General features: G+C 41.4%; 1 protein-coding gene across 1 annotated transcript in view; it reads right to left on the bottom strand.

The window, feature by feature from the left end:
* The window catches only part of dpy (fibrillin-like protein dumpy), a 114,571-nt gene that overhangs the window by 66,293 nt on the left and 21,850 nt on the right, over window positions 1-26,428 (bottom strand). The window contains 39 exon segments of the mRNA XM_069112957.1: window positions 225-3,839; window positions 4,645-5,430; window positions 6,682-6,819; window positions 7,106-7,348; window positions 7,438-7,840; window positions 8,246-8,514; window positions 8,597-8,772; window positions 8,861-9,062; window positions 9,384-10,028; window positions 10,127-10,309; window positions 10,404-10,598; window positions 10,730-10,985; window positions 11,072-11,535; window positions 11,618-11,882; window positions 12,044-12,305; window positions 12,389-12,539; window positions 12,688-13,103; window positions 13,303-13,684; window positions 13,774-13,962; window positions 14,207-15,967; window positions 16,152-16,400; window positions 16,518-16,811; window positions 17,140-17,571; window positions 17,719-17,970; window positions 18,066-18,251; window positions 18,432-18,947; window positions 19,155-19,388; window positions 19,533-19,667; window positions 19,755-19,877; window positions 19,961-20,198; window positions 20,395-20,528; window positions 20,694-20,813; window positions 20,984-21,229; window positions 21,679-21,928; window positions 22,428-22,675; window positions 22,783-22,899; window positions 23,282-23,386; window positions 23,940-24,135; window positions 24,439-24,494. Of these exon segments, the coding sequence (XP_068969058.1) occupies window positions 225-3,839; window positions 4,645-5,430; window positions 6,682-6,819; window positions 7,106-7,348; window positions 7,438-7,840; window positions 8,246-8,514; window positions 8,597-8,772; window positions 8,861-9,062; window positions 9,384-10,028; window positions 10,127-10,309; window positions 10,404-10,598; window positions 10,730-10,985; window positions 11,072-11,535; window positions 11,618-11,882; window positions 12,044-12,305; window positions 12,389-12,539; window positions 12,688-13,103; window positions 13,303-13,684; window positions 13,774-13,962; window positions 14,207-15,967; window positions 16,152-16,400; window positions 16,518-16,811; window positions 17,140-17,571; window positions 17,719-17,970; window positions 18,066-18,251; window positions 18,432-18,947; window positions 19,155-19,388; window positions 19,533-19,667; window positions 19,755-19,877; window positions 19,961-20,198; window positions 20,395-20,528; window positions 20,694-20,813; window positions 20,984-21,229; window positions 21,679-21,928; window positions 22,428-22,675; window positions 22,783-22,899; window positions 23,282-23,386; window positions 23,940-24,135; window positions 24,439-24,494 (15,132 nt within the window).

Genomic DNA, 26,428 nt, shown 5'->3' with positions numbered 1-26,428 from the left:
CCACGGACAATTGATCGATCAGGATGTATCACGATCGTCAATTCGTGTACGATCTGTCGATCAAAAAAATTAAAAAAAGAAATAAAACTCTCCAGAATTGGTTGCCTCCAATTTTTATCTGGATACCGGATGATGTCACACTAGAGAATAGTTTGTCGAGACATATATTGGTGAACACGAAGACAGCACATTTATAATAACTCCCGACGAGAAAGATCTTTTACCTGGGAGTATGCTACAATTAGGTGTACTCTGGTTCACTGTTAGGTTGAAGCACACGGGCCGACACGTATCGTTCAAACAGATATTACATTCGGAATCATTGATGGTAGTTTGGTCACAAGGTATCTGCCCTGGAGTATTTATAGGAGTTGTTAATGTGGGATATGACTCTGTGAAAAATTGTTCTAGCTCTGTGGAGTATGGTACAGTTATTGTAGGTTGTTCCGTGGAATATTGTATTGTTGTGTATGTCTGTTCCGTGGAATACTGTTGGATTGTTGGACGTTGTTCCTCAGTAGTTGAGAGTTCTGTTGAATACCGTGTTGTTGCTGGTTGTTGTTCGGTGAAATATAGATTAGTTGTTGAAGGTTGTTCCGTTGAATATTGCGTTGTTGTTCGTAAGTATTCTGTGGAATATTGCATAGTTGTTTGTGGCTGCTCCGTGGAATATTGTTGAATTGTTGAAGGCTGTTCCGTGATATGTTCAATGGTTGAGAGCTCTGTTGAATACTGTATAGTTGTTGGTTGTTGTTTGGTGAAATTAGTTGTTGAAGGTTGTTCCGTTGAGTATTGCGTTGTTGTTCGTAAGTGTTCCGTGGAATATTGTATAGTTGTTTGTGGCTGTTCCGTAGAATATTGTTGAACTGTTGAAGGCGGTTCCGTAATATATTCAGTAGTCTGAAGTTCTGTTGAATACTGTACAGTTGTTGGTTGTTGTTCGGTGAAATATTGATTAGTTGTTGAAGGTTGTTCCGTTGAGTATTGCGTTGTTGTTCGTAAGTGTTCCGTCGAATATTGTATAGTTGTTTGTGGCTGTTCCGTAGGATATTGTTGAACTGTTGAAGGTTGTTCCGTGATATGTTCAGTGGTTGAGAGCTCTGTTGAATACTGTATAGTTGTTGGTTGTTGTCGTTGTGTGAAATATTGATTAGTTGTTGAAGGTTGTTCCGTCGAGTATTGCGTTGTTGTTCGTAAGTGTTCCGTGGAATATTGTATAGTTGTTTGTGGCTGTTCCGTAGAATATTGTTGAACTGTTGAAGGTGGTTCCGTAATATATTCAGTAGTCTGAAGTTCTGTTGAATACTGTACAGTTGTTGGTTGTTGTTCGGTGAAATATTGATTAGTTGTTGAAGGTTGTTCCGTTGAGTATTGCGTTGTTGTTCGTAAGTGTTCCGTCGAATATTGTATAGTTGTTTGTGGCTGTTCCGTAGGATATTGTTGAACTGTTGAAGGTTGTTCCGTGATATGTTCAGTGGTTGAGAGCTCTGTTGAATACTGTATAGTTGTTGGTTGTTGTCGTTGTGTGAAATATTGATTAGTTGTTGAAGGTTGTTCCGTCGAGTATTGCGTTGTTGTTCGTAAGTGTTCCGTGGAATATTGTATAGTTGTTTGTGGCTGTTCCGTAGAATATTGTTGAACTGTTGAAGGTTGTTCCGTGATATGTTCAGTGGTTGAGAACTCTGTTGAATACTGTATTGTCGATGGTTGTTGTTCGATGACATATTCATTAGTTGTAGATCGTTCCGTGGTGTATTGTTCAGTCGTTGAAAGATGTTCTGTTGAATATTGTGAAGTTATAGAAGATATTTCAGGATATTGCGCTGTTGTTAATTCTTGTTTAGTGGAATATTGACTACTTGTAAATGATTGTTCTGTCATATAATGCATTGTTGTTTGTGATTGTTCAGTTGTTGACCTTTGTTCGTTGGTATATTCAGTAATTAGAGGGTGCTGTGTCGTATATTGTAAGCTTTTAGAAGTTTTTTCTGTTGGGTACTGTGTTGTTATTGTTTGTTGTTCAGTAGAAAACTGACCAGTTGTAGAAGGTTGTTCCGTGGTATATTGATCAGTTGTCAATGGTGATTCTGTTGAATACTTTAGAGTTGTAAAAGATTGTTCTGTTGAATACTGTGTTGTCGTTGATTGTTGTTCAATAGAAAACTGACTAGTTGTAGAAGGTTGATCCGTAATATATTGCATTATTGTTCGTGGCTGTTCAATCGTTGAGGTTTCCAAAGATTCTTCCGTAGAATACATTGTTACTGAAGGTTCTTTCGTGAAGAAATCTGTTACAAAAGATCGTTCGGTTGATCTTTCAGTAGTTGTTCCCAATTTACTTGTAGGAGATTCTAAAGTTGTGTAATGGTAAAATGGCTCTGTCGAATATTCCTCTGTTATTTGCGACATCTCTGTCGTTGACTCGATTGTTGTTTCATGTTTCAGAGGATATTCTGCTGTCACAGTTATCAATGTTACATTTTCTGTCGTTGCTATATTTAAATTCTCAGTAATCAATTCTATTGTACTGGAACTTTCACCCATTGTAATATTCTCAATAAAACTGCTAGACATACTTGTCGATTCAGTAGTCTCTGGCACCTCTGTAGTATACTCACCTACACATATCGGAGTAACAGTAACAACATGACCCAATGGCAACGTCTCATCTGGAGGATAAACATATGTAACAGGAGTGACTATCTGCACTTTTGTCGGTTCAGTTACTTCTGTACTTACATTCGTTTCTTTCATTAAATTCGTAGTAAATGTCATTTCAGTAACATAAGACATAGTAGTTGTCTCACTCTTAGAAAATTTCTCACTACTGAATTCAATATCTTTCACTGTTGGAATAATTTCGGTACTTTCTTCGGAAATATCTTTAACAGTAAACACTTCCGAGATGTCTGAAGCAGTAGTACTTTCTACACCTTCGACATCTGTTGTCAACGTCGTGGAAGTTTTAAATACGTCATCCGCTACTGTTGTACTTAAAGTTGGTTTGCTTTCCATGGAGACGGATGTACTTTCTTGAATAATAGATGTCTCAGAAATTCCAGTGATTACTTCGCTCGAAGATTCTGTACTTTCACTGAAATACGAGGTTGTTGTACTTTCCTCCATAACAGTAGAAAAAGTATACGCTGTGGTATTAAAATTAGATTGCGTAGTTGTTGAGGGTGTAGTCATCCCGTAAGTTTCTGGTGTCGAATAGTTAAAAGTTTGTATAGTTGTCATAGGGGCCTCAGAAGCTTCAGTGGCTACTTCACTTGAAGATTCTGTACTTTCACTCGAATACGGAATCGTACTTTCCTCCGTAACGGTATAAGTATATGCTGTGATATTAAAATTAGATTGCGTAGTTGTTGAAGATGTAGTCATCCCGTAAGTTTCTGGTGTCGAAGAGTTAAAAGTTTGTATAGTTGTCATAGGGGCCTCAGAAGTTTCAGTGACTACTTCACTTGAAGATTCTGTACTTCCGCTCGAAGATTCTGTACTTTCACTCGAATACGGAATCGTTGTACTTTCCTCCGTAATAGTAGAAGAAGTGTATGCTGTGATATCAAAATTAGATTGCGTAGTTGTCGAAAATGTAGTCATCTCGTAGATTTCTGGTGTCGAATAATCGAAAGTTTGCATAGTTGTGGTGGTGTTTGTACAAGTGTGATCGTATTGGTCGCAGCCACAAACAGGCCTGTGTGCTTTAACCCGACATCGAACTGTCGATCGACAGTGGCCGACGCAAGGATCAACGCAGGATCCATCGACACAGGCTTCTGTGTCGCTGCAGTCGTCATCGGACTCGCAGAAACGGTCGGGCGTGTGGTGAAGTACTGCTGCGGATACAATAGAATATAAACACGCTGAACGAGCCAAGATAGGTCGAAGTAGCTCAAAGAGGCAGCTGAAAATGTTTCAAGCGTCACTCTTTTCTCGATTAGACTAATCACTACGATCACGCCTGATTTACTGGCTTACTCCAAATAATATAAAAAAAAAACACACTCTACGAATTAATAATATTAAGTTATATAAGCATGCTCGCGTAATAAATAGACAAGCTATCGGTCAGAAGTATATAATCGATTAGGGTCTTTACAGAGACAGATGTAACGGAGAAAATAATAATCGTTGAACAGTGAGGACGTCGGCAGAGTAGAGGAGAGTATAGGTATCGGGATGAATAGTTGTATATGTGGCATTGGAACCTGAAACATCTGATTTTTCCATTCAGACGCTGGAACACTCTCATTTTACAAAATATATAAATCGATCAAACCGTATTCTTTGAAACATTCGAATCAACCACGTTATCGAGTCATTCCACCGTTTGAACGGTAAGAAACCTGAAAAGTAGCAACTGGTATGTTCGGTGTGAGGCGTATAGTATAACAGTAGTATAGGCGAGTAAGAGTCAGACAGATATTCCAGATATATATATATCGTTGTGAATAATATTCGGTGAAAGAATATAGTAATTTGTGTCAGCTATTTATATATATATAATATATCCAAAAAAGTGGAACGAAGACAGAGCTCTATAGATATAGAATAAATAAAGGAACAGAATACAGAATTGTAGAGCGTGAGAGCGAGAGAATAGAGTAGAGAGAGAGATAGGTGGTGAGAAATGGTGTTTACCTTTCATGCATCCGTATTTAGTGTCTGGCACAAAGCCGGGGGGACAGAACTTGCAGATAGGCTTGTGCTCCTCCACGTAACAGGGGGCATCAGCCGGACAGGTGGAGTTTCTGCATGGGTCCACGCAGCGATAGTTGCGGCACGCCAAGTCTGGAGAGCAGCCACTGTCTCGCAGGCAAATGGAGAGGGAGGGATTGCAGTTTTGTGTGCATATGCAGACGGGACGGTGGTCCAGGACATCGCAGGTTTTATCAGCCGGACACGGCTTTTTCTTTCTCACGTTACACGGATTCTGGCATTTTCCATTAACGCACGCGGCGTTCGACGGACAGTCGAAATCCCTCGTGCATGTCAACGTGTCGGGGGCGCAGGTCAGCTCCCCGACCTCGTTCACGACGAATCCGTATTTGCACACGCACATGGGCCTGTGGTTCCGCACCTGGCATCTCTTATTTACTTCGCAGGTGTATTGTGAACTTAGACACGGATCACGACACTCTCCGGTACGAGAATGACAGGATAGACTCTCTGGACAGTCGCGATCGGACGAGCAACCGATGTTCGGCGTAGGTCTGGGATTCAGCGTTTCGCATTTGGGGTCTGGATGACAGGCCGTGTGAGGCATACCGATATAACACTGAGGGCAGGAACATCGTGGCTTGTGCAGAACCACACGACACAGAGCGTTGATCCCACAGGCACCGCGGAGACCGCACGGGTCCACGCATTGCAGGTTTATGCAGGCTTTTTCATTGGGGCACTCTAGGTCGCTGGTGCATTCGCGCTCTAGATCACCGACAAACCCACGATTTTCACGATTGGTTCATTTTTTTATTGTTGTTCAATTTTTTTTTTTTTTTTTTTTTTTTTGGTTTTTTTGGTTTTTTGAGAGAGTCGTAGTGTAGTAGTCGTGGTGTAGAGTCACACGGTGGAGAATCGGTAGGTGATGGTGATGGTGGTGGTGGTGATGGGACAGGAAAAAAAAAGAAAAAAGCATTTATAAGAACTGTGAAAAGAAACTTTCTCACAAATAACATAAACCACATGCTTTGTATTCGTAATACGGAAATAAGTAGGGTAGCTTTTGTGAAGAAGTAAAATAGAGAACCGAACTTTTACACTGTTTTATCCGGGACGTAATACGAGACAGGATACCTCTCGTTGTCCAGAGAAACGAATCGATTATATGTATATATATACGTATAAATTGGCAAGCAGCGATATTTACAACACAAGCCCCCACAGAATTCAAAAGAAAATAAGAGGGAAAATAATGTAAAACAGTGGATAAATCCAGCAAAAAAATAACAAGCATGGGTATATGAGAATGTCCCTTTCGCAGTTCCCAATCTGTATCATTAGTCCTAGGTCTAAAAAAATTAATCGGATCATCTGGTGTTTCATTCTCTGTGAAATGTGTACCTTTTTTTTCTCTATGTCGGTTGCAATTTAGATATTTGCCGTCTCTCTCTGTCTCTACTTTTTTTCATCCCGTTATCTTTTTTTTTTTGTTTCTTTTTTATATTATATTTTCGTTAAAGCATTTTTTCCTTGATATAACACGGTTTCCACAAGACAGATTGGATACTGAAATAAACATTCTACATATGAATAGTTATGTGTGAGACATGTGTGAAACGTGTTCCTCCTTTCCTCGGCACATTATGTACAGTATTGCCTAACTGTATAGATATATATGTACAGGTATGTATGTTTCTCGCGCGACCATTTTGTGGGTAAAATCCAGTGTCGTACATCTTTGTATCGTATTTTGTACAATATGTATAGTAATAAGTACGTTATAATAGAATCGTCTAAAAAACTGGTCCAATCACATCTGTCTCTCGATTGTTAAACGATTCACTGGATTAATACATTCTAATGGTATTACTTCAAGTCCTACTAAAGACGATAATACATGGTTATTCTACGGACCATGTTCCTCTGTTTCGTCAGTATTGCTCGCTAGTCACAAAATGCTGTACATGGAAAATTAATCGATCTGCCCGGTTAAACAGTTAGTAGGCCGTCTCTTACCTGTGGTGCACTCGATATCCGGCGATCCACTGGTACCCGGTGGACATCTGCATACGAATATCGCACCGTCTCGTATGCATTCAGCCCCTTTACCGCAACCGTTCGTGCGACAGTCCCCTAAACTCTTGTCTGCGCTACCTGTACTCGTAATAAAAAATTAGGCACACGTGAAAGTTAAGAAAATAAAGAGAAAAGATCGGTCGATAATGAAATGTTCTTTTGTTTTTCATTGCAATAGATTGTGTTAGAAACAATTTTAATGAAAAGAAAAGAATTCTTTTAGAATTTAAGCTTGACGACTAGTATAAGCGACATTCATAATCATTGCTCTAAGTTGTAATAAGAAATCATAACTATCGAACAATGACAATTTATAACTAATAATGAAAAATCGTTACAATCGATCTATTATACAAATACTTACACGCCTGCGTCGGATCTCCGGAGGGATAATTCGATGGACAGTAGCACTGTGGTTGATTCTTATAAATCCTGCATGCAGCGTTCACTCCGCAACGCATATCCTTGCACAGCTCTCCTCCGTCGCAGATGCAAGCTTGATGAGGATCTCCGAGGCATCCAGGATCGCAAGTACATTCAAATCCATTCAGAGTCTCTCTGCACTTCGCATTCACGCCGCACGGTCTCCTTAAGCACTCGTCTCCGCCTAAAATGCATCGTACAAAATATTATATTTAGAAAAATCAATTCTACGAAAAAGGAAAAGGAAAAAAGTGGAAGAGCAATTTCCATTACCTTTCTTACAGTTGATCTTAGGATTTCCGTAGTGTCCAGGTGGACAAGAGCACTGAGCCTTCCTGTTAACTACTCTGCACTGTGCGTTGAAGCCGCAAACACCATGTTGCAAGCAAGGATTTGTGCAAACGCCATCCTCGCTGCATCGTTTGTTGGCCTCACAGTCGTCGTCATGATGACATTCCAATTGGTAACATTCTTGACTGGGTTCTCCCTGGTATCCTTCTGGGCATAAGCACACTGCTCTGTGATTCGAAACACGACACAGTGCGTTGGTTCCACAGGGAGATCCATTAGCTGAGCATGGATCCTCGCACTGACCACTGACGCAGGATAAGGAGGAAGGACAGTCGGAATAAGTGCGGCAACCAATGAGGCATAGTCCTTGGTCGCAAACGTATCCCTGTAAATCAAACAATATATTTATAGTTAATAAGAATTAATTCATTTTTGTGTGCACAATTTACTAAAATTGTGTTTAAGGTTTATGAAAGCTACATTGGTAACTTAATGATAGAATTTCCATTAAAGTAATACTTTTCTTTAGAATTTATTCGTTTCTGTGTTGAAGTTTTACGTGAATCAATATTTACAGTCTAAATTGTAATGAAAAAACGTCGACTTAATTGATAATTGATTTAGTAATAGAATTTTGATGCGAATGATCTGTTTCTTTGGGATTCATTTATATTCGTGTTCAAGATTTTATGAAATTATGAGCAAAGGGCACCGAATTAATTCGTAAATAATTCAATAAGAGAATATTATAATCAAAAATAGAGGATCTGAAATTTTCTAAAGACGGTACCTTTGGACAATAATTGTTAACATCACACTTGATGCGACACTTTTCAGAGTGACAAACTTCCCCGCAAGAACATTGATCCTGACTATAGCAGCTCTTCGTACAAAAACCAATTTCATCGCACTCACAAGTGCCATCGCAGGGAATCATAGATTTCGCGCAACTGATCAAAGCGTTTCCATAATAATTGGCTGGGCAACTGCATTGTGCCACGTGATTTACAACGCGACAACCGGCACATTCTCCGCAAGCCTTGCCACCCTCACAAGGATCTATAGAAAAGTAAAAGACATAACCAAGATTAATCAAACGTGTTACATGGGTATTTTTACGTTTTAATTGCATTCTACTTACTTTTACACTTATTGTTCACGCAGGACTCGTCGTTGGGACAAGTATTATCGCTGCGACATCCGATGTCACACAGCCTATTTTGACAGATCTGATTAGCCACGCAATGATCGTCACTGTTGCAAATGGCTTTGCAAATTCCTCCGTCGCAACGTTCGTCGCTTAGACAATTAGCGTCGCTGCAAGATAATTTCAAATAACATAGTACATCAACTCGCAAAAAAAGGCAAGAAACAATCATGTCGCTTAAATGCTTAATCGGCTTACCTTCTGCATGTAGCGTAACAAGATCTTCCGTAACAAGTCTGACCAGTAGCGCATTCCTCTTCGTTGCTACAAGGCAGGAACGCCTGTTTGCAACCAATTAGAGGATCACCGACTAATGGTGCCGGACAGGAACAATGTTTCTGATGATTTACGACCGCACACTTGGCGTTCACTCCGCAAACATCAGGAAGAGAGCAAGGATCTATGAGATACAGATGAAACTACGTTTACAGTCTAATTCAATCGTGTTAACGACGTTTCTATGGTTTTAATTAGTAGAATTTTTCTATAATTATTACTTGTTAGAATAATTAATTATTATAGTAAGTTCTCTGGCTATGTTCGTAGGTTTATTATGTAATACAGATACTTCCTAAAGCTTCCTTTTTATAAATATCTTTATCTTTGCAAGTATTTTATATAATATTGTGAATTTCAAAACTCTTTCTCAATATTTTAATATTTATATGCATAGTATGGATACGAATGGAAAAAAATAAGCTCCACTATCGAAGCTTCTTACCTTGACACTGGTTGTTCAAACAAGCGAAATTCTCCTGGCACTCCACGTCAGCGCGACATCCAATGACACAAACCAATCCCTCGCAAATCTCTCCGCTTCTACAATCTTCGTCTCTCCTGCACAACGATTTACAGATTCCCGAAGGGTCACAACGTTCGTTACTCAAACAATTTAAGTCTGTAGAACAGACAGGAGTGCACACTCCTCCAATACAAGCTGTTCCTGTCGCACAGTCCCTGTTTGCTTGACAAACGGGTCCAGGCGATCTTAAACAAGCCACTTTTGCAGTTGGATTCGGCATGAAGCCTGCTGGACACGAACAGGTGGCTCGTTGATTAAATACTGTGCATTTAGCGTTTGGCCCACAAGGAGTGGCTTCGCAAGGATTGATGCATTTGTTCGTGATGCAAGCTTCGTTCGCGTTGCAGTCCTCGTCCGCGCGACAACCAAACGCACACATGTTATGCAGACAGATGTGACCCAAGAAACAGTCGTTGTCGAGTCTGCAGGTGAGAAGGCAATTTCCTTGGACGCATTTTTCGTTGAAGGCGCACTCGTTGTCGCTAGTGCAGATTGGAAGACACACGTTGTCGCGACAAGTATTGCCATCGTTACAGTCGTTGGTGTCTCTGCAGGACACGGGTACTGGAAAGGGTGAATATTATAAGATTGTATCACTTACAACGTTTTCCCTTCGAAGATCCTTGTTTTAAAATATCTCCAGGACAAAATTTCTCACTTACATCTGACACATTCTACTTCCGAGTTACCGGTGAACCCAGGTGGACAGCTACATTGTTTAATGTGACTCCTTACGTTGCATTCCGCATTTATTCCGCACGCGGCCTTCACGTTGCAAGGATCCAAGCATTGTCCATTGAGGCACACATCTGACAGGTTGCATTCTTCGTCCGATTGGCAAGACGCTACAAGAATTTCAGGTCACGTTGCTCTTAACCCATCGTATAGCATAGAATAAAGAAGCGAACGAACTGCTCTGGCTCGTTAGACGATACTCACGTCGACAAATTCCCTCGTAACAGTAGGTATTGGGCGAACAGTCCACGGCTGACGTGCAAACGACCGGTTTAGGTCGACAGCCTATACTTAGATTGTTCGGATCACCCTCGTAATCGGACCGGCACTGACAGGCTCCTGCGTGATAAGTGGCCACACAGTCTGCGTTTGGTCCACACTGTGTACGTGAACAGACATCTGCAACGTCGGACAAAAAGTTAGAATTACCGGCTAATCATTGCGCAAATTGATTTTTAATCTCTGTCTTTGATATTAGGAGATAATTATCCAGAAAGATCCTTTTCAATGTTTAAGATTCATAAACCTACCGAAACATTTGGGTACGTTGTTGACGTTTATACATTTTGCAGTCAGTGGGCAGTCTCCATCCTGCAGACATTCTACCGGTGGCTGACAACCGCCATTATAAGGATCTCCAACCATTCCCTGTTGACAGTGGCACCTATAGGACCCTCTGGAATTTTCACACACAGCACCAGGTGCGCAAGGTTGATCCGAACAATAATCGATCAATTGACATCCATGAGTTGGTTCTCCAGTGTAACCCGGTTGACACGTACAAACCTGAAAAACGATAAATAACATGTATAACACAATTATCTCTTGTAAAGTTTCGAACGTGACGCATGATCGAGTGATTAATTAATTACTTGAACGTGTTTCTCTGCTGTGCAAATAGCATTGACGCCGCAAGGATTGTGAGCTAAACAAGCGATCCTGCACTTGTGCGTGTCACAAATCTTCTCTCCGCTGCAATCGTCGTTGACCTCACATTCGATAGATTGGCATCCAATCTTATCGTCTTTCGAGTTTCCGAAGAATCCAGGCTTGCAAGAGCAAACTCCAACGTGATTGTCCGCTTTGCATTCGGCGTTGCGTCCACAGAGGAGTAGATCGCAAGCTTTCTGACATTCTGCTTGTCCAATGTTGTTCTTGATGCATCTTTCGTCGTAAGAACAGTCATCGTCGGATATGCAACGTAATTCTTGCACGCAGATGTTGTTGTGACAGTATTGGTACTCGGGGCAACTGGAGTTGCTCTTGCAGGTGGGCTGACAGAGACCATTGATGCAAAGCTGATCACCGATACAATCCCTCGTGCTTCCACAAAGGGCTGTAAGAATATGAAATTTAGAGAATTTTCAAGAATTCAGTACGTTAAATTAAATCTTCTTAGAATATGTTCTTTCATTTACCAGTACATATTCCTCCATTGCAAGCTGAACCAGTAGCACATTGGGAGTCCGATTTACAATATTGAACAGGTGTACAACCTAAATTAGGATCGCCAGTACCGCCAGGTTGACACGTGCACACTGCACTGTGATTTAAAGAAGAACAATCTGCTCCTTGTCCGCATACGTTTGCAAGAGAACAAGGATCGACGCACTTGTGATTGTAACACGCGTCGGAAGGACTGCAGTCGCTGTGATAGTTGCATTCTAAGTGAATACATTCCGTCTAAAATTCAGAAACAGGAACAAACGAGCACAATTAACAAACGAAATTTTCTTCGGACGATTGAGCAATGAAAGAATAACTACGTGTTCCAGTAATTTAAGCGAACCAACAAAAGTCAACTCTAAATCAAATCATATTTTCTATTCGTAACTTATCCTTACTGTCGGATTGCCAGTGGTCTGATCAGGACATCTGCAAAGTGGAACGTGATCATGAACGAAACATTCGGCATTTCTTCCGCACGAATGACTATCCGGTGATACGTCGCAAGGATTGGTACATCTATTATCAATGCAAGCAGCAGTATTTGGGCAATCAAGGTCCGTGAAGCAGTCTCCCGGTTGTTTGCAACCAGATTTGAAAGGATCACCGACCAAACCATGAGGGCAGATGCAAGCGTAAGAGCCTTCCGTGTTTTGACAACTATGAAAAATATTGTAATATTTTTATCGCAAACTCGATTGAAATCTGATACAAAGAATATTTAAAATAGTGAGGTAACTTACACCGCGGAGGAGTGACAAGGATTCTTCAAACATTCGTCAATGTCTACGCAAATGTCACCCGCTAGCTCGAAACCAGGATAACATTTGCATATTCCAGAATGATCGGACGCTATGCAGTTGCCGTATCCACAGTCCACTTGATTACAAGGACCTGAATAAATGAATTGTCGATAAGTATGAGAGAGAAACTATCACTTTATGTTTGATCTATGAGAAAAGAACGCCGATTACCAAACAGATCAATAATTAACATACTCCATTTGTAAAATTACTCGTCGCTATTATATGTCGCTACTTACTGCTGCATTTGTTAGTATCCTGATTGCAGTATTTGTCTATAGAGCAATCGTTGTTAGAAAGACATTCCACTTTGAAGCACCCTGAAGAGTCCCCAATGTAACCAGGCTGACATTGACAGGCAGCCGTGTGATCCAAAACGGAGCAAATAGTGTTGAGACCACAGTCAACCAGAGAGCAAGGATCGGTGCAATTATGTTGGACGCAAGCCTGTGAATCGGCACAATCTGCGTGTACGGTGCACTGGTGAGGAATTACACAACCTGTTCCCACAGGATCACCAGCTGTGCCTTGTGGGCAGACGCAGCGATAAGATCCATGAAGATTGACGCACTCTGCGCTCGAGTGACACGGTTGATCGTCACACTCGTTGATGTCCAAACAGTGTTCTGGTCCAGCAATGAATCCGTGGCTGCATCTAAGGAAAAAAATTTATAATTGTTGACAGGAATTTTACGAAATGATTAAGAATAATTATAAATAAGAATGATAGAAAGTATTTTAGAGCAAGTATAAACGATTATGACTTGAGTTCATAAAAATATTATACAAATTGATCCAATTTTGCGCTATTGCCACTATCTTCCCAAAGTAGTCATATTATATTCGATACTTACTTGCATTTGTTGTTGATGCACACCTCGTTATCGTTGCAACCAACGTCAGAGGTGCAACCTACTTCGCAAACTCCATCGATGCACAATTCACCTGGCAAACAATTACTATCGCCGTAGCACACTTTCATGCATATTCCGTTCTTGCAGCGTTCTCCTTCGGCACAGTTGTCCTGTTCGCTGCATTGACATTGACAGAATCCAGAGACACACAGATGCTGACTGGGGCAGTCTTGAGGACCTTCGCAAATATTCGGCACTCTGACGCAACCTTGTTGGGGTGTGGGATTTCCGTGGAATCCAAGGGGACAGGTGCAAGTGGTAGCGTGATCTGTGCAGCTGCAGATCGCGTTTGGACCGCAAACGTCTTTTCTCTTGCATGGATCTGAACAAAATATTGGAAAATCGTTCGTTATTGACGTCGGATGATTGAAATCTATCAAAAGGTTAAATTAATTTTTCACGCCTCGATACCTTGACACTTGTTGTCGATACAGGATTCCGTCGAAGGACAGTTCTTATTGCTTCGACATCCCAGAATGCACATTCCGTTAACGCAAGCCTGATCAGTTTGGCACTGTGTATGAGTAACACAAGGTACCATACACTTACTATCCACACACTTTTCACCAGCAGAGCAGTCGGTAATCGCTCGACAAACAGCTACAACAACCAACATCTTTCTTAATAAAATCAGTCACATTTCGCACAATAAATTCGTATTTATTATTAGAACTACTAGAAAACTCGTCAAGGTTACGAATTTCGTATCTTTTCCAGCAATTTTTTCCTTGCTCATCTAAATTCTAATTTCCATTGAAAAACGGTTCATATTGCCGAACAGTAGTACACGCGATGCTACAAATCGATAACTCTGGCATTAATTGATTTGAAAGACAAATCTTACCTATACACTGTCCTTCAAGGCAGATGCTCTCTACGCAATCAGCGTCGACGTTGCAATAATTCGTGGCGCGAACGCAACCATCCTGCGGGCCCTTTGAAGATGGAATAAACTTATGAATACACTTGCAAGTGGGTTGGCCATTGATAATATCGCAAATAGAATTCAATCCACAGGCGTTTTCACAAGGATTGGCGCATCGATGATTGTGACAAATGGAATGCACAGGACAATCCTTGACACTGGCGCAATATCCTTCCGGTTGACAGCCTTTCACGTAAGGATCCCCGACAAAATTCGCTGGACACTGACAAACAGGATTGCTGGATGGTCCAGGAACACAGAGAGCTGTTTCATGGCAAGGATTCGGATGACAAGCTTCAAGAGGAACGCACTCGACGTCAGGAACAGGATTAGGCTTCAGCCCTGGAGGACATTGACAAATTGCCCTATGATCATCCGCGATGCAAACAGCGTTCACACCGCAAGCATTTTCATCACAAGCATCGTAACAAGTGTGCGTCAATCTATTGCAAAGCTGAGTGGGTGGACAGTCGATGTTATACACGCATGGAACAGCTCGACATCCTTTTACAACGTCATTGGGATCACCAGCGTAGAGGCCAGGTGGACATTCACAATTAGCTACGTGATTATGCACCACACACAAAGCATTTGGACCGCACGAAACGAAATTGCAGACTGGTTGACAGGTCAGAAGACCTTCTTTGGTGCTTCTACAGGTTTGATCCTCTGGACACTCGCTGTCAGTGGAACACTGGTCTTTCCTAGGTGTTTGACATCCTTGACGATCGTTTGGATTACCGATAAAACCAGGCAAACACTCACAGCGACCTCGATGTCTCTCCGCCATGCACTGGGAGTTAATCGCACAGGTGAAACTTTTACAAACAGAGACACACTTTAATACACCAAGAGCGTCTGGTCTACAAGCTTCTGTAGCGTGACAATCATCGTCGGAGATACAATCAGGGACAGATGGTTTTTCGCAGGAGGATAGTATCGGATTCCATTCGTAGCCGTCTTGACACTTGCAAGTAGCATGACCAGGGATTATATCAGGCTCGCACTTCTGGTGAGCACCACAGACTACTTTGCTACATGGATTTACACACTCGCGGACACCACCGTCCAGAAGAATACAGAAAGAACCTTCAGAACAATCTGAATCGTGTTCACATCTTGGTGTTACCACTGATTTAAATGGTTTACAACCTTCTACGAGATTGCTAGGATTTCCCTTGTATCCATCGACGCAAAGACACGAAGACACGTGATTCTGGGTGATACACAATGCGTTTGGACCACACTGTAATTTACTACACGCGTCTACGCATTTCCTAACACCTTTCCCAACTTGGAAGCAGATCTGTTGAGGTTCACAATCGAGATCGTTAGAGCAGTGACCGTGAAGATAACAACCTTTGATCAAGTCGTTGGGGTTGCCACTATAACCAGGTGGACACAAGCAAGCTCCATCCTGGCAGACTGATCTGGGTCCGCATTTTACATCGCTGCAGCGATTTATGCATTTGCCAGACACGCAGCTGTAGTCGAATGGACAAGGTACCGAGTCACTGCAGGTGCAGCTTGATGGATCGGTGCAAGGACCGACCTGGACCTGTTGACAACCGATGAAGGGATTGCCGAAGTAACTTTCTTTACAGCGACAGTCGTAGCTGCCGATAGTGTTGATGCATACTGCATTGCTCCCGCATGCGTTTCCATTACACTCGTTGATATCTGAAGAAATTAATAAAATTTCCCTCCATTATTGTATTATCCTCGAATTTTCTTTAAAAGCTTTTACAAATGGGTATAAACGATTTAAAAATGGATTGATATCTTTGTTAGTTACTATAAAATTCTTGAACTTTCTGTCAAAATTTAAGGAAGGGCAGTGTGACTTTGCTTCAATAATACGTACCATGACACTGAATATACGGATTTCCAGCGTATCCAGGCGGACACAAACATTCAACAGCATTCGGTCCAGCATTACAATGTGCATCCTTGCCACACAAAGCAGTGGAGCAATCAGATTTTTGTTGCACACCACAACCATGATACGGATTTCCACTGGTACCAGGATTGCACACACACTTAGATTCTTGCAACGTATATTCACAGTGAGCGTTAGAGCCACAAGCAGGATCACAGACAGCTGGATTAATCGCTATCAAATTGCGAAAAATATATTAAGTTGAGAAACTTAGGAAAAATGGAATTGATCGATTCGCTCTCTGATGAGAGGCTCGATCAATCTTTGATCGTCATTTCGTGTAACACTTACGTGGCATACAGAGGAGATCCGGATTTCCAATGAAATAAGGATTGCACACGCATTTATTCGTCGCTGGGTCACAAGATGCACCAACCCCGCAGACTATGCCTTCGCATCGACGTTTACACCTTCCACTTATGCATACGCTTGGTTCTGCGCAGGGAACTTCTGGAGAACAAACGTCCGGTTGACACTGACCACCAGGGAACGGATTCCCCATGAAACCTTCGATACATTTGCACGTTGGTCCACTATAACTCACGATACACTGTGCTCCAGAGCCACACACGAAACCATCGCACTCTGTAAAACCATTTATTACAATTCTTTTTTTGGTATATTAAAACAATCATGTAAAATATCGCAATTATTTAAGGTTAACGTTCGGACCTTCTTCAGTCTCAATTCTCTCTGAATGAACCGAAGAAAGTACTAATTATATATACTAACTACTAATGAAAACTTCAAAATATTTAGCGCAGTAATTGGAGGTTCACTGAACCATCTCGTTCCAATGAATCAAAAAGATCGTGCTTTAAGACAAATTACGGATAGTAAGTCACACGATTGTATGAGAAATCACTTAAAGAACATAACGCGCTAAAAGATTACATAAAGATATAATACTCACGTGAAACACACTCGTTGTTCTTGCCTTCCACAAATCCAATTACACATCGACACCAGGCAGCATGTTTATCAGGCTCGCAGTATGCGTTTGGTCCACAAGGTATATTGTCACAAGGGTTCACGCATCTTCCATTGACACAAGCGAAGATATTGTCGCAATCGTCGTTAGAAGAACATTCGTTCTTAGCCACAGCGACTCTAGTACAACCACCGCCGTAAGGATCGCCCACTGTTCCCTTTGGACACTCGCAAATGTGATCGCCCTTGGTGTTAATACAGTAGGCACCGTGACCACAGGGATTATTAGCACACTCGTTCACGTCCACACAACCGTGTTGAGGATCACCTTCGTAACCAGCCTCGCACATACACCTCGGTGGATCGCTTGGTGTACATTTTGCGTTTATACCGCATGGGAACCGGTCACAAGGATCTGGAAATTAAAAAGAGAACATGTATGTGTCTAAGTAGAGATGTATTTAAGAAATATATGAAAAATGTGTGAACGATAATTTAAAATGATTCTCGCGAATTTCTCGAATCAGATATTGAGCATAGTGTTTCATATGGAGACGCTTACTCTTGCAAAGGTTTCCATCGAGAGGATCCGTGTAAAATGGCGGTGGACAAACACATTCACCAGGCTGCACGCATTTCTCGTTGGCTTTACACTCGTTGTCGCTTGTGCATCTTTTCTGAGCCGGAGAACACAGACCGTTGTATGGGTCTCCGCCATAGCCGTGTGGACAAACGCACTGATGAGATCCTGGCAGGTTTACGCACTCTGCTCCGTAGCCACATACTTGGTGTCCAACGATACACTCGTTTATATCTGTAAGTGAATGTTATTGCATCGTTCGTTTCGGTTATGTTTATAATGTAAATGAAGTTGATTGGTCGAAGAAGAATGAAGATTTTGATATAAACCTTCGCAAGAACCATCAGCCTTGGTAGTGTAACCCTTAGGACAAGCGCAGTAGCTGACTCCTCCAGCAATGGTGATACATTCTGCACCACTGGGACATTTTTCTCCCTTGGAACATCCGGCCAACATACATTTCCCATTGACGATCTTATACGGAGGCTGGCATTGACACTCGATACTGTTGCATTCTGTAATTATTGTCAAATGGTTACGCCGGATTTCATATTCTTCTAACACAGGATTGAATTATTTCGAATCGTGACGATTTGAAATACATATGCGATCTGCAGTGTATTTAAGTACACATTGTAAACTGATGTTTCTAGTGTTAATAAATCTTGCAAATGTTAAGAACAAAAGTTCGTTACCTTCGCAAAGGGAGAACGGATTTCCATTAAATCCAGGCGGACACTGGCACTCGTAGCTCCCAGGTAAATTCTTACAAATGGCGTTAACACCGCAGGCAGGTTTATCTCTGAGTTCCATGCATTCGTTAATGTCTCTACATTTACCAGATTCGTGATCCCTAGTATATCCTCTCTGACAAATACAAACGCTGCTTCCCACGAATTCATCCTTGATGCACTGTTCTCCAGCAGGACACGGAGTACTTGGTCCGCATACATGAGGAGCCTTCGATTCTTGACAACCACCACTGTAAGGATCACCTGTGGTGCCACTGGGACATTGACAGGAAAAGGATCCTGGCTCGTTATTACAGATCGCTCCTTGAGGACACGGATTAATGGCGCATTCGTCAATGTCTCTGCAACCGCCCTTCACTCCTGGCTTTCCTGTGTAACCACTGCGACACAAACACGTGGCCACGTCGTTTGACAACATACAGTGGGCGTTTGGTCCGCAAGATAAGTCTTCGCACGGATCTGATTTTATGAAAACAGTTATTCAAAAAATATTAGAATTCTTTGTGAAAACTGTAGAAAAAGATTCCGTAAAATAAAATAGCGTAAAATATTCTATATAGTTTCCTGATGTCAGGACTGGTTTGATAACTAGAATATTAGTTTTAAACTTAAATTGAGAGAAAAATTCTATCACGATTCGATGTTTCGACTAGAAAATTCACTCACGTCTACAGTCGTTTCCAACGTTGGGTTCTGGGCACAGACAACGTTTCTGTGGATCACAAATGGCGTTTCCGGGGCAATCACCATCGACTTCGCAGGTAACTATACCCACACACTTGATGTAAGGATCGGGATCTGGAATGGTCCCTTCTGGACAGGTGCAGGAATAAGATCCCTCGGTGTTGGTGCATGTAGCCCCGTGGCCACAAGCATCTGGTCTGCCACATTCGTCTACGTCTATTTTAAATCGGAAATAAAACATCAGTGCCAATACAGACATCTTAATAATATAGAATAATGGCACATAGTAAATTTACTAGACATAGTAAATTTTTATTGTCTGTTCTCGAATTTTCGAAAGTATCGAATTTTATAGTATACCCATGCATTGTTTGAAGGCGTTTCCAGAAAATCCAGGTTTGCACTGGCAACTAAATCCACCCAGAGTATTGGTACAGATAGCATTTTTACCGCAACGTCCCGAAGGACCATTTATCGCGTCACATTCGTTTATATCTAATTTAAAGAAAATTCAAATATTATTGATTATCCATCAAAATGCTGAAATACTAATCATTTTTAACAACATTTCAAAGCACTTACCAACGCATCCAGCTGCAATGTCATTCGGATTAAAAGTCCAGCCATCCTCGCAGATACAATAAGCTTCGTGGCCATCTGCCTTGCAGTACGCATGATCTCCACAAGTTACTTCGTCACACGGTGCTATAAAACGTAAAATCATATTTATAGATGTCTCTCTGTAATTAACATTATTCTTTCATCACGATTATTCGAAATTTATTTACCTTTACAAGGTATATGTGGCGGAGTTCCAACGAAGCCAGATTCACATTCACAGTGATAACTGCCCCTAGTGTTGCTGCAAATCGATGCAGGTCCACAAGGGTTCGAAAGACATTCGTCAACGTCCACACATTCAGCTCCAATGGCTTTGAACCCGTCCTTGCAGAAGCACTGATCTTCGATACACTCGGCGTTGTTCACGCAGTCGAAGTTTGATTTGCAAAGTGTTGTCACGTCGGTCTGAACATTTTGTAATTTCACAATGGATGAATAGAGAGAGAAACAAAAATGGTAAAGTAGTTAAATATAATAAAGATTATGTGATTCCATGAAATTTTAGCGAAAAAAAATGGTTAAAAATAATGAACATTTTCCAATCTCAGAAAAATTTGCTAACAAAAAACATAGTAAAGTAACAAAAAATTAACGTAATTACCTGTTCACAAGCGACTGTCGGATTAGGATTGGCACTATATCCCGGTGGACAGACGCAATTGTAACCAGGATCCGTGTTCTTGCAAATCGCATACCTTCCACAAGGGTTCTCTAATGCTGTGCATTCGTCGATATCTGAGAAACAGAGAAACAATATCGAAGTTCAACAGATAGAAGAGAAGAATTAACGCTGAAGAAAATATAATAATATCTTGTTGCCTTGTACCGTTTTAAAATCTCAAATTTAACAAGCAATTAGTGTAATTAATTCATGGAAAAACTATAATCTCAGTTGCTAACCGCTGCATCCCTTAAACGGATCCCCAGTGTAGTCCGCCTTGCAACTGCATACGAAACTGCCGATCGTGTCGCTGCATTCAGCGTTTTCGCCGCAAGGATTTCTCTCGCATTCGTTCACGTCTGTTAATCAACACGGTTAATCAGGCGCTGAGCATTAATTTTATCATTTTGTTACTGTGGGATTGGGCGATTAAAAATTATATCTGGGGATTGCCAGTGACAGAATGAGACTAAAATGTTACTTTTCTCTTTTTTAATATTGTAATAAGATGAGTTAGGTGATGACTGACTTTCGCACAATGTTAGTCCTTGACCGATGAAGCCTTGGGGGCAGATGCACTTATACGATCCTGGTACGTTGATGCATCTTGCGTTCTCCGCGCATGCATCCAACCGGCTGCACTCGTTCACATCGATGCAACCATGCGTTTCATCCATTTGATATCCTGCCTGACATCTGCACTCGAAACTACCCTCTGTGTTCACGCACTCAGCATCCGAGCCGCACGGTGTACCCTCCTCGCATTCGTTTATATCTATTAGCGATGGTTAGTCAATATTTATTTACTACGTGTTTCAATTAATCTGTTTATGGTTTATTAATCGTGTTATCTAATAAATCTATGTTAAGATTCTTCTTTTGTTAATATTATCGAAAATAACGCTATTAACGAGGCTCGTACATCTCCGCGGATCAACGAATAGGCGAGTATATAATATTTTACAATTTATCTTTGTCTTTCTCGAAACTCGAATAATTAGGAAGCTCAGATTTTTATTTAAATTAATATATTTAATTAATATATTTAATGCATCGATCTTCTTCGTTGTTTTCCGAACTTACCATTATCAGGATTTATAAGCTAATCTATGTAATCTACAAACTAATATATACGTAATAATATTGAAGTATTCGATAGAAATTCAGTTGGGCTCGTAAGTTAGTAAGAAAATGTTTCGGATAATTAGAAATCGAGTTACCCACCGTGACAGCCTACCCAAGGATCACCACTCATTCCTTCCGGGCAAGAGCAGCGGAAACTGCCATGCACGTTTGTGCACTCAGCTGAACGACCGCAAGGACTGCGCAGACATTCATCGACGTCCACGCATTCTTCTTCAGGATCGCCGTTATATCCCTCGGGACATTCGCATTTGTGGGCGCCCGGAAGATTGACGCACAAGGCACCCCTTCCGCAAGCACCCGCGTAATCGCATTCGTTGATATCGATACACTACACAAAATTAATATTCTCTTGTACCATATGCAAACACCCAATGATTTTATCTTTATTTCCTCCAAAAAGCTTTCCGTATACATGTACAGTGTGAGAGTCAAAAGAAAGTATACACCTTACACAGTGAGGTTCGTACAATATCATTTTACCTACAGGCTTGTCTATATTTTTTATTATTAATTCGTATTCCTACATACTTCCTATATACCAATAATCATCGAAGTATTACGATACCTTCTGACTACTACTGAACGTAGATATTCCTGATCTATCCATACCTTGTTCCATAGTAAATGTTCGTTGCTGTTCATTTCCTTTATCGTTTCTTTTTCCTATTGTATCTCTTTAACGATGTTCCCAATGGCCTACGCTCGTATGACATTTCTTTTTAATTCTTCTCTTTCTTTTTTTTTTTTTTTTTATCCCATAGGATATACTGACAACGTATAGACGGAAAGAATTGGGACACCCTGTGTATACATATATAAATACTTACAGTTTCGTAGGGGTCTCCCGTGAACCCAGGTTGACAGGCACAAGTGTAGTTCCCCGGAATATTGTTGCAGACCGTATTATCACCACACGCTCCAGATATCGCGCACTCGTTCACATCCTCGCAATGCACCTCGCCGTCGCCGATGTAGCCAGGTTTGCATTTGCATAGGAAATGCGACGGGAGATTGCAACATTCGGCGTTTTCCACGCATCTCGCAGCAAGTACCGGGTTATCACACTCGTTGATATCTGCAGACACGCGTCCAAGCAAAAATAAAACGATCTCGTATAACGTAAGAAATCAATGGAGCAGAATGATAGAGTGCGAGAGAGAATGATCAGACACGCGTACGTACCTTCGCAGTGGAAACCATCGCCTTGATAGCCAGGGAAACAAGAACATTGGAAACTACCAAGAGTATTCGTGCAATGCGCGAATATATCACAGGGACGGTATTTGCACTCGTTCTCGTCTGCAACATGTGTTTACATTTCCATAAAATATGACCACTACGTATTGAGAAATTTAGTAAAGGTGTGCTTTAAATTTCAACTGTCCAGTGGTGACATGACAAATTATCGAAAGTAGATACTTCGGTCTTTTTCGCATTTATTCAAATCGACTGATTTATTTACTTTCCAAATACTCAGTAGCTTTCAGCAACTTCAAAATTTTCTAATTAATAAGTTGTTCTTCGAGAGCTATTCTATTTTTTAATTTCTAATTTTCCAACGTATTTTAATACAGAATAACGTTTCCAAAATTTGACCAAACGACTTGAGCCTTCTGAGAAGTTAGAGGAATTACTTGATTAGATTATTTACGAGTAAAAGATTAGTTTCAAGAGTTTTTACCTGGCACCTGGCAATTGCAACCACCAAAACCGTCGTTGCAATGGCACACCGAGTCCAAGCAGACGCCATTCAGACACCTGGTGCCGTCCTCCTTGGTACAATCGTCTATCTCAAACAGAAAGGTGTAAATCAATTACCGATTCATCGTGGGTATACAATCCCTTAGTCATCCTATGAGAAAACAGCATCGGGTAAAAATCATGTCGATTACTATGAGTAATTCGTTTCCCTTACGTAACGCGTTCATCATCCATCCGTTCGTGATCGTCGAAGCAAAACGTCTGCGTTTAACGCGCGTGCAAACACCAGCGGAATAGCAATAATAAAAATGAATGTCGCCGATTAATCGACGGCGGAAGACAGACTCGATGGAGGAGAAACGTGATGACAAGTTCGCGACTCCTCGTAATTGCTATGACGAGGCGGCGTTACGCGCGAGGCGTAAGTATGTTTGCGGTTTCACGCGAGGATCGCTTTGCTGGCGTAATCGGTGCCGAGAACAACAGAATGACGTAAAGGAACAGTGAAGATTGTAACGGTAGCGCGATCGCGTCGTGGAACAGGTAAAGCCTTTCTTTTCCTGTTAAGATCTGGTCAGACAACTATTTTTCCGCGTTGTTTTCCTTGGATGTAGCAAAGATACTGTATAACACGTTACCTGTGCATTTTAATCTCTCGCGTTGCTCGTCCGTCCCTTGGTAACAGTCGACGTTGTTGTCGCACAGTTTGGAGAGTTCCAGTAGCTGTAGGATGTCCGTCGACTCGTTTACCTGACAGCCGAAGTAGCCGTCTTCGAGGTTCAGGAAGAACACTTCTCTCCTTAGTCCGTGGCCGAGTCCTCTCAGAGATTCGGCCTAGAAGATGTTACAGATGCTGTTTAGAATATTGCCTTGCGTACGGTCGAACATTTTGAATCACTTTTCTAGTTGCATCTACGAATTTTATGCGTATTTTACGCTTCAAAAATCTTAATCTACACACTTTCTTTCATGCGCCGCCGCTGATACACACAATCGCGCAAAAACAATGTAGAACGTGTTAAACGCTCGCACGTGTAACCATTAAAGATAAGAAAATAACAGATTAATTAAAATTCCAAGGAAAATAATGCTCTTAATTAGAAATACTTTCAACGAAATAAAATCGCTTCTACTTACTGGACATAGGAATAGAAGTATCCACGCCACCAACGGCCAAAGATGTTTCATCTTGGCTGAAACGGAAACCAATTAATTCACATCTGTCAACGCATTAATTTCCACCTAACAAAGTTTTTATGAAAAATTATATCCCGCAGAATTCTATCATTTCTCGTAAGATGAACCGCAACAGGATTCGTTCTCACGATAACTCGTGGTCAAACAAACACAACCCTTTTGTACTTTTTTAACGATTTCCTGGGTTACGTTCGTCCAATTGTTGATCTTACGACATCGTGTTCCAACGTCAGTTTCACTCGAAAAACAATCCTTCGCGCAACAACGAAACATTATTATTAAGATCGCTGATGCATAACGAAGGAGCAAAAACTCAACGAACAAAAATATTAAGTTTCTGACGATGAACAAACGAAAAATGCAGGCTCGACGTGCAACATGAAGAAACTAGTCGATGCTATTTACCGAGGGAACCGACACGAGAACACCTGTTCCAGCCGTATATCGGCATTCGCGACCCCCTCACGAATAAACCCGAACGTAACTATATCGATTTACGTTAGCCCTGGCCCTGAAAAACCTAATTTCCTGGTTACGTGGTGTTTTGAAATTTAAGAAGCCAGTTTCTGGGCCGCTAAGTGCAAGGATAGCTCGCAGCAACCTGTTATGCAACAGCGAGATATCAAGTTAAAGGAAATTAGTGAAAGAATATTTTATTCCCTCGTAGTTTTTAAAATTCAACATAAATTATAGTAAAAAGAAAGGTAGTGTGAGAAGATTTTTAAATGAAAGAAACTTGGCCGGTACACACGTTGGCAACACAATGCGCAGATAGAGCAGATGATTGTAGGTTAATTGGTTTTCTTCGTGACTAAAGATCGTCAGGTTTTGCTCCGTACCTAATTATAGGTATGCAAGGAACTTCAACTCGCTTTCAAGCTTCAATGCAGCATCCTTAAATCCGTGACGGACAAAATTCAAGCATTAAAAACCCCATCGTTAGCATTGAAAACGACAAAAACATGCTTCCAATAAAAGGCACAGGTATTTGAACGCTTATAGAACATTTTTATAAATATGTTACGTACGTTATAAGAAACTTTTTGCGCGAGTACCGTAACGAGACACGACTATCGCCATTATATAGATAATGTCTGAAATATTTGCGATGAATATCTTGTATATTCTATGTACATTCTCGGTGTTGCAAATTGCATCGATATAATCGTATTATATCGTATAATAATCGTGTCTCGTTACAATTCTAACGAAACTTCAAAACGTTTCGACTGACGCGCGTAATAATATCCGTAAAAAGTTTCTATAAACATTCAAGTACTACTATTAGAGTTACGTATAGTATTTGTCAACATCTGTGTTCTCGAGTATTCGAGAAACATTTCAGAAATTCCAAGACGTTCGTCGTTCTCGAAGCACCTATAAAGATTTCATGGCGATGCAACGGCACCGGAAGCGGAGTTTTCAGGGGACGCCGGTGCACGCGATTCGCGGAAGGCGTCCTTTACGTGCTATGCGGCTTATGGTGAACGCGGCGAGCCCAGAACGGACGCATCGTACGCGAGCTCAGAACCTGGCACGTCGCACAATAAGTCAGGGCTGGCGATTAACCGCGCGGCGAAATGTTAACGACTGTACGTGCAGGGAGGAGGATTCGCCGCGAAGAGAGGAACGATCGAGGACGCGCGAGAGCAGCACGGTGGAACGTCGACACGAGGAAAAAGAGAAGGACAATTAGGGGAAGGAGCAGGGGGAACGTAGAAAGATGGCTAGGAAAAACGAACAGTAGGAGGGAACCGGCGGTAAGGACGCTAGGAAAAAGGAGGAAGATCGTCAGGGAAAACGTTCGAGGGAGAAAGGGAAAGAGAGAGCGAGATCGAAGAAACCGGCGAAAAGGAGGCGGAACGAAGGGCGAAGAAGGATGGAATAGAAATAGCAAGATGCGCTTTTGATTTCTTGTCCTACGAGTTTT

The sequence above is a fragment of the Bombus flavifrons genome, chromosome 5, assembly GCF_040668555.2.
Source record: "Bombus flavifrons isolate JBK064 chromosome 5, iyBomFlav1_principal, whole genome shotgun sequence".
NCBI lineage: Eukaryota > Metazoa > Arthropoda > Insecta > Hymenoptera > Apidae > Bombus > Bombus flavifrons.
The sequence above is the reverse complement of the archived record's forward strand: the minus strand, read 5'-3'. Positions and strand labels throughout refer to the sequence as shown.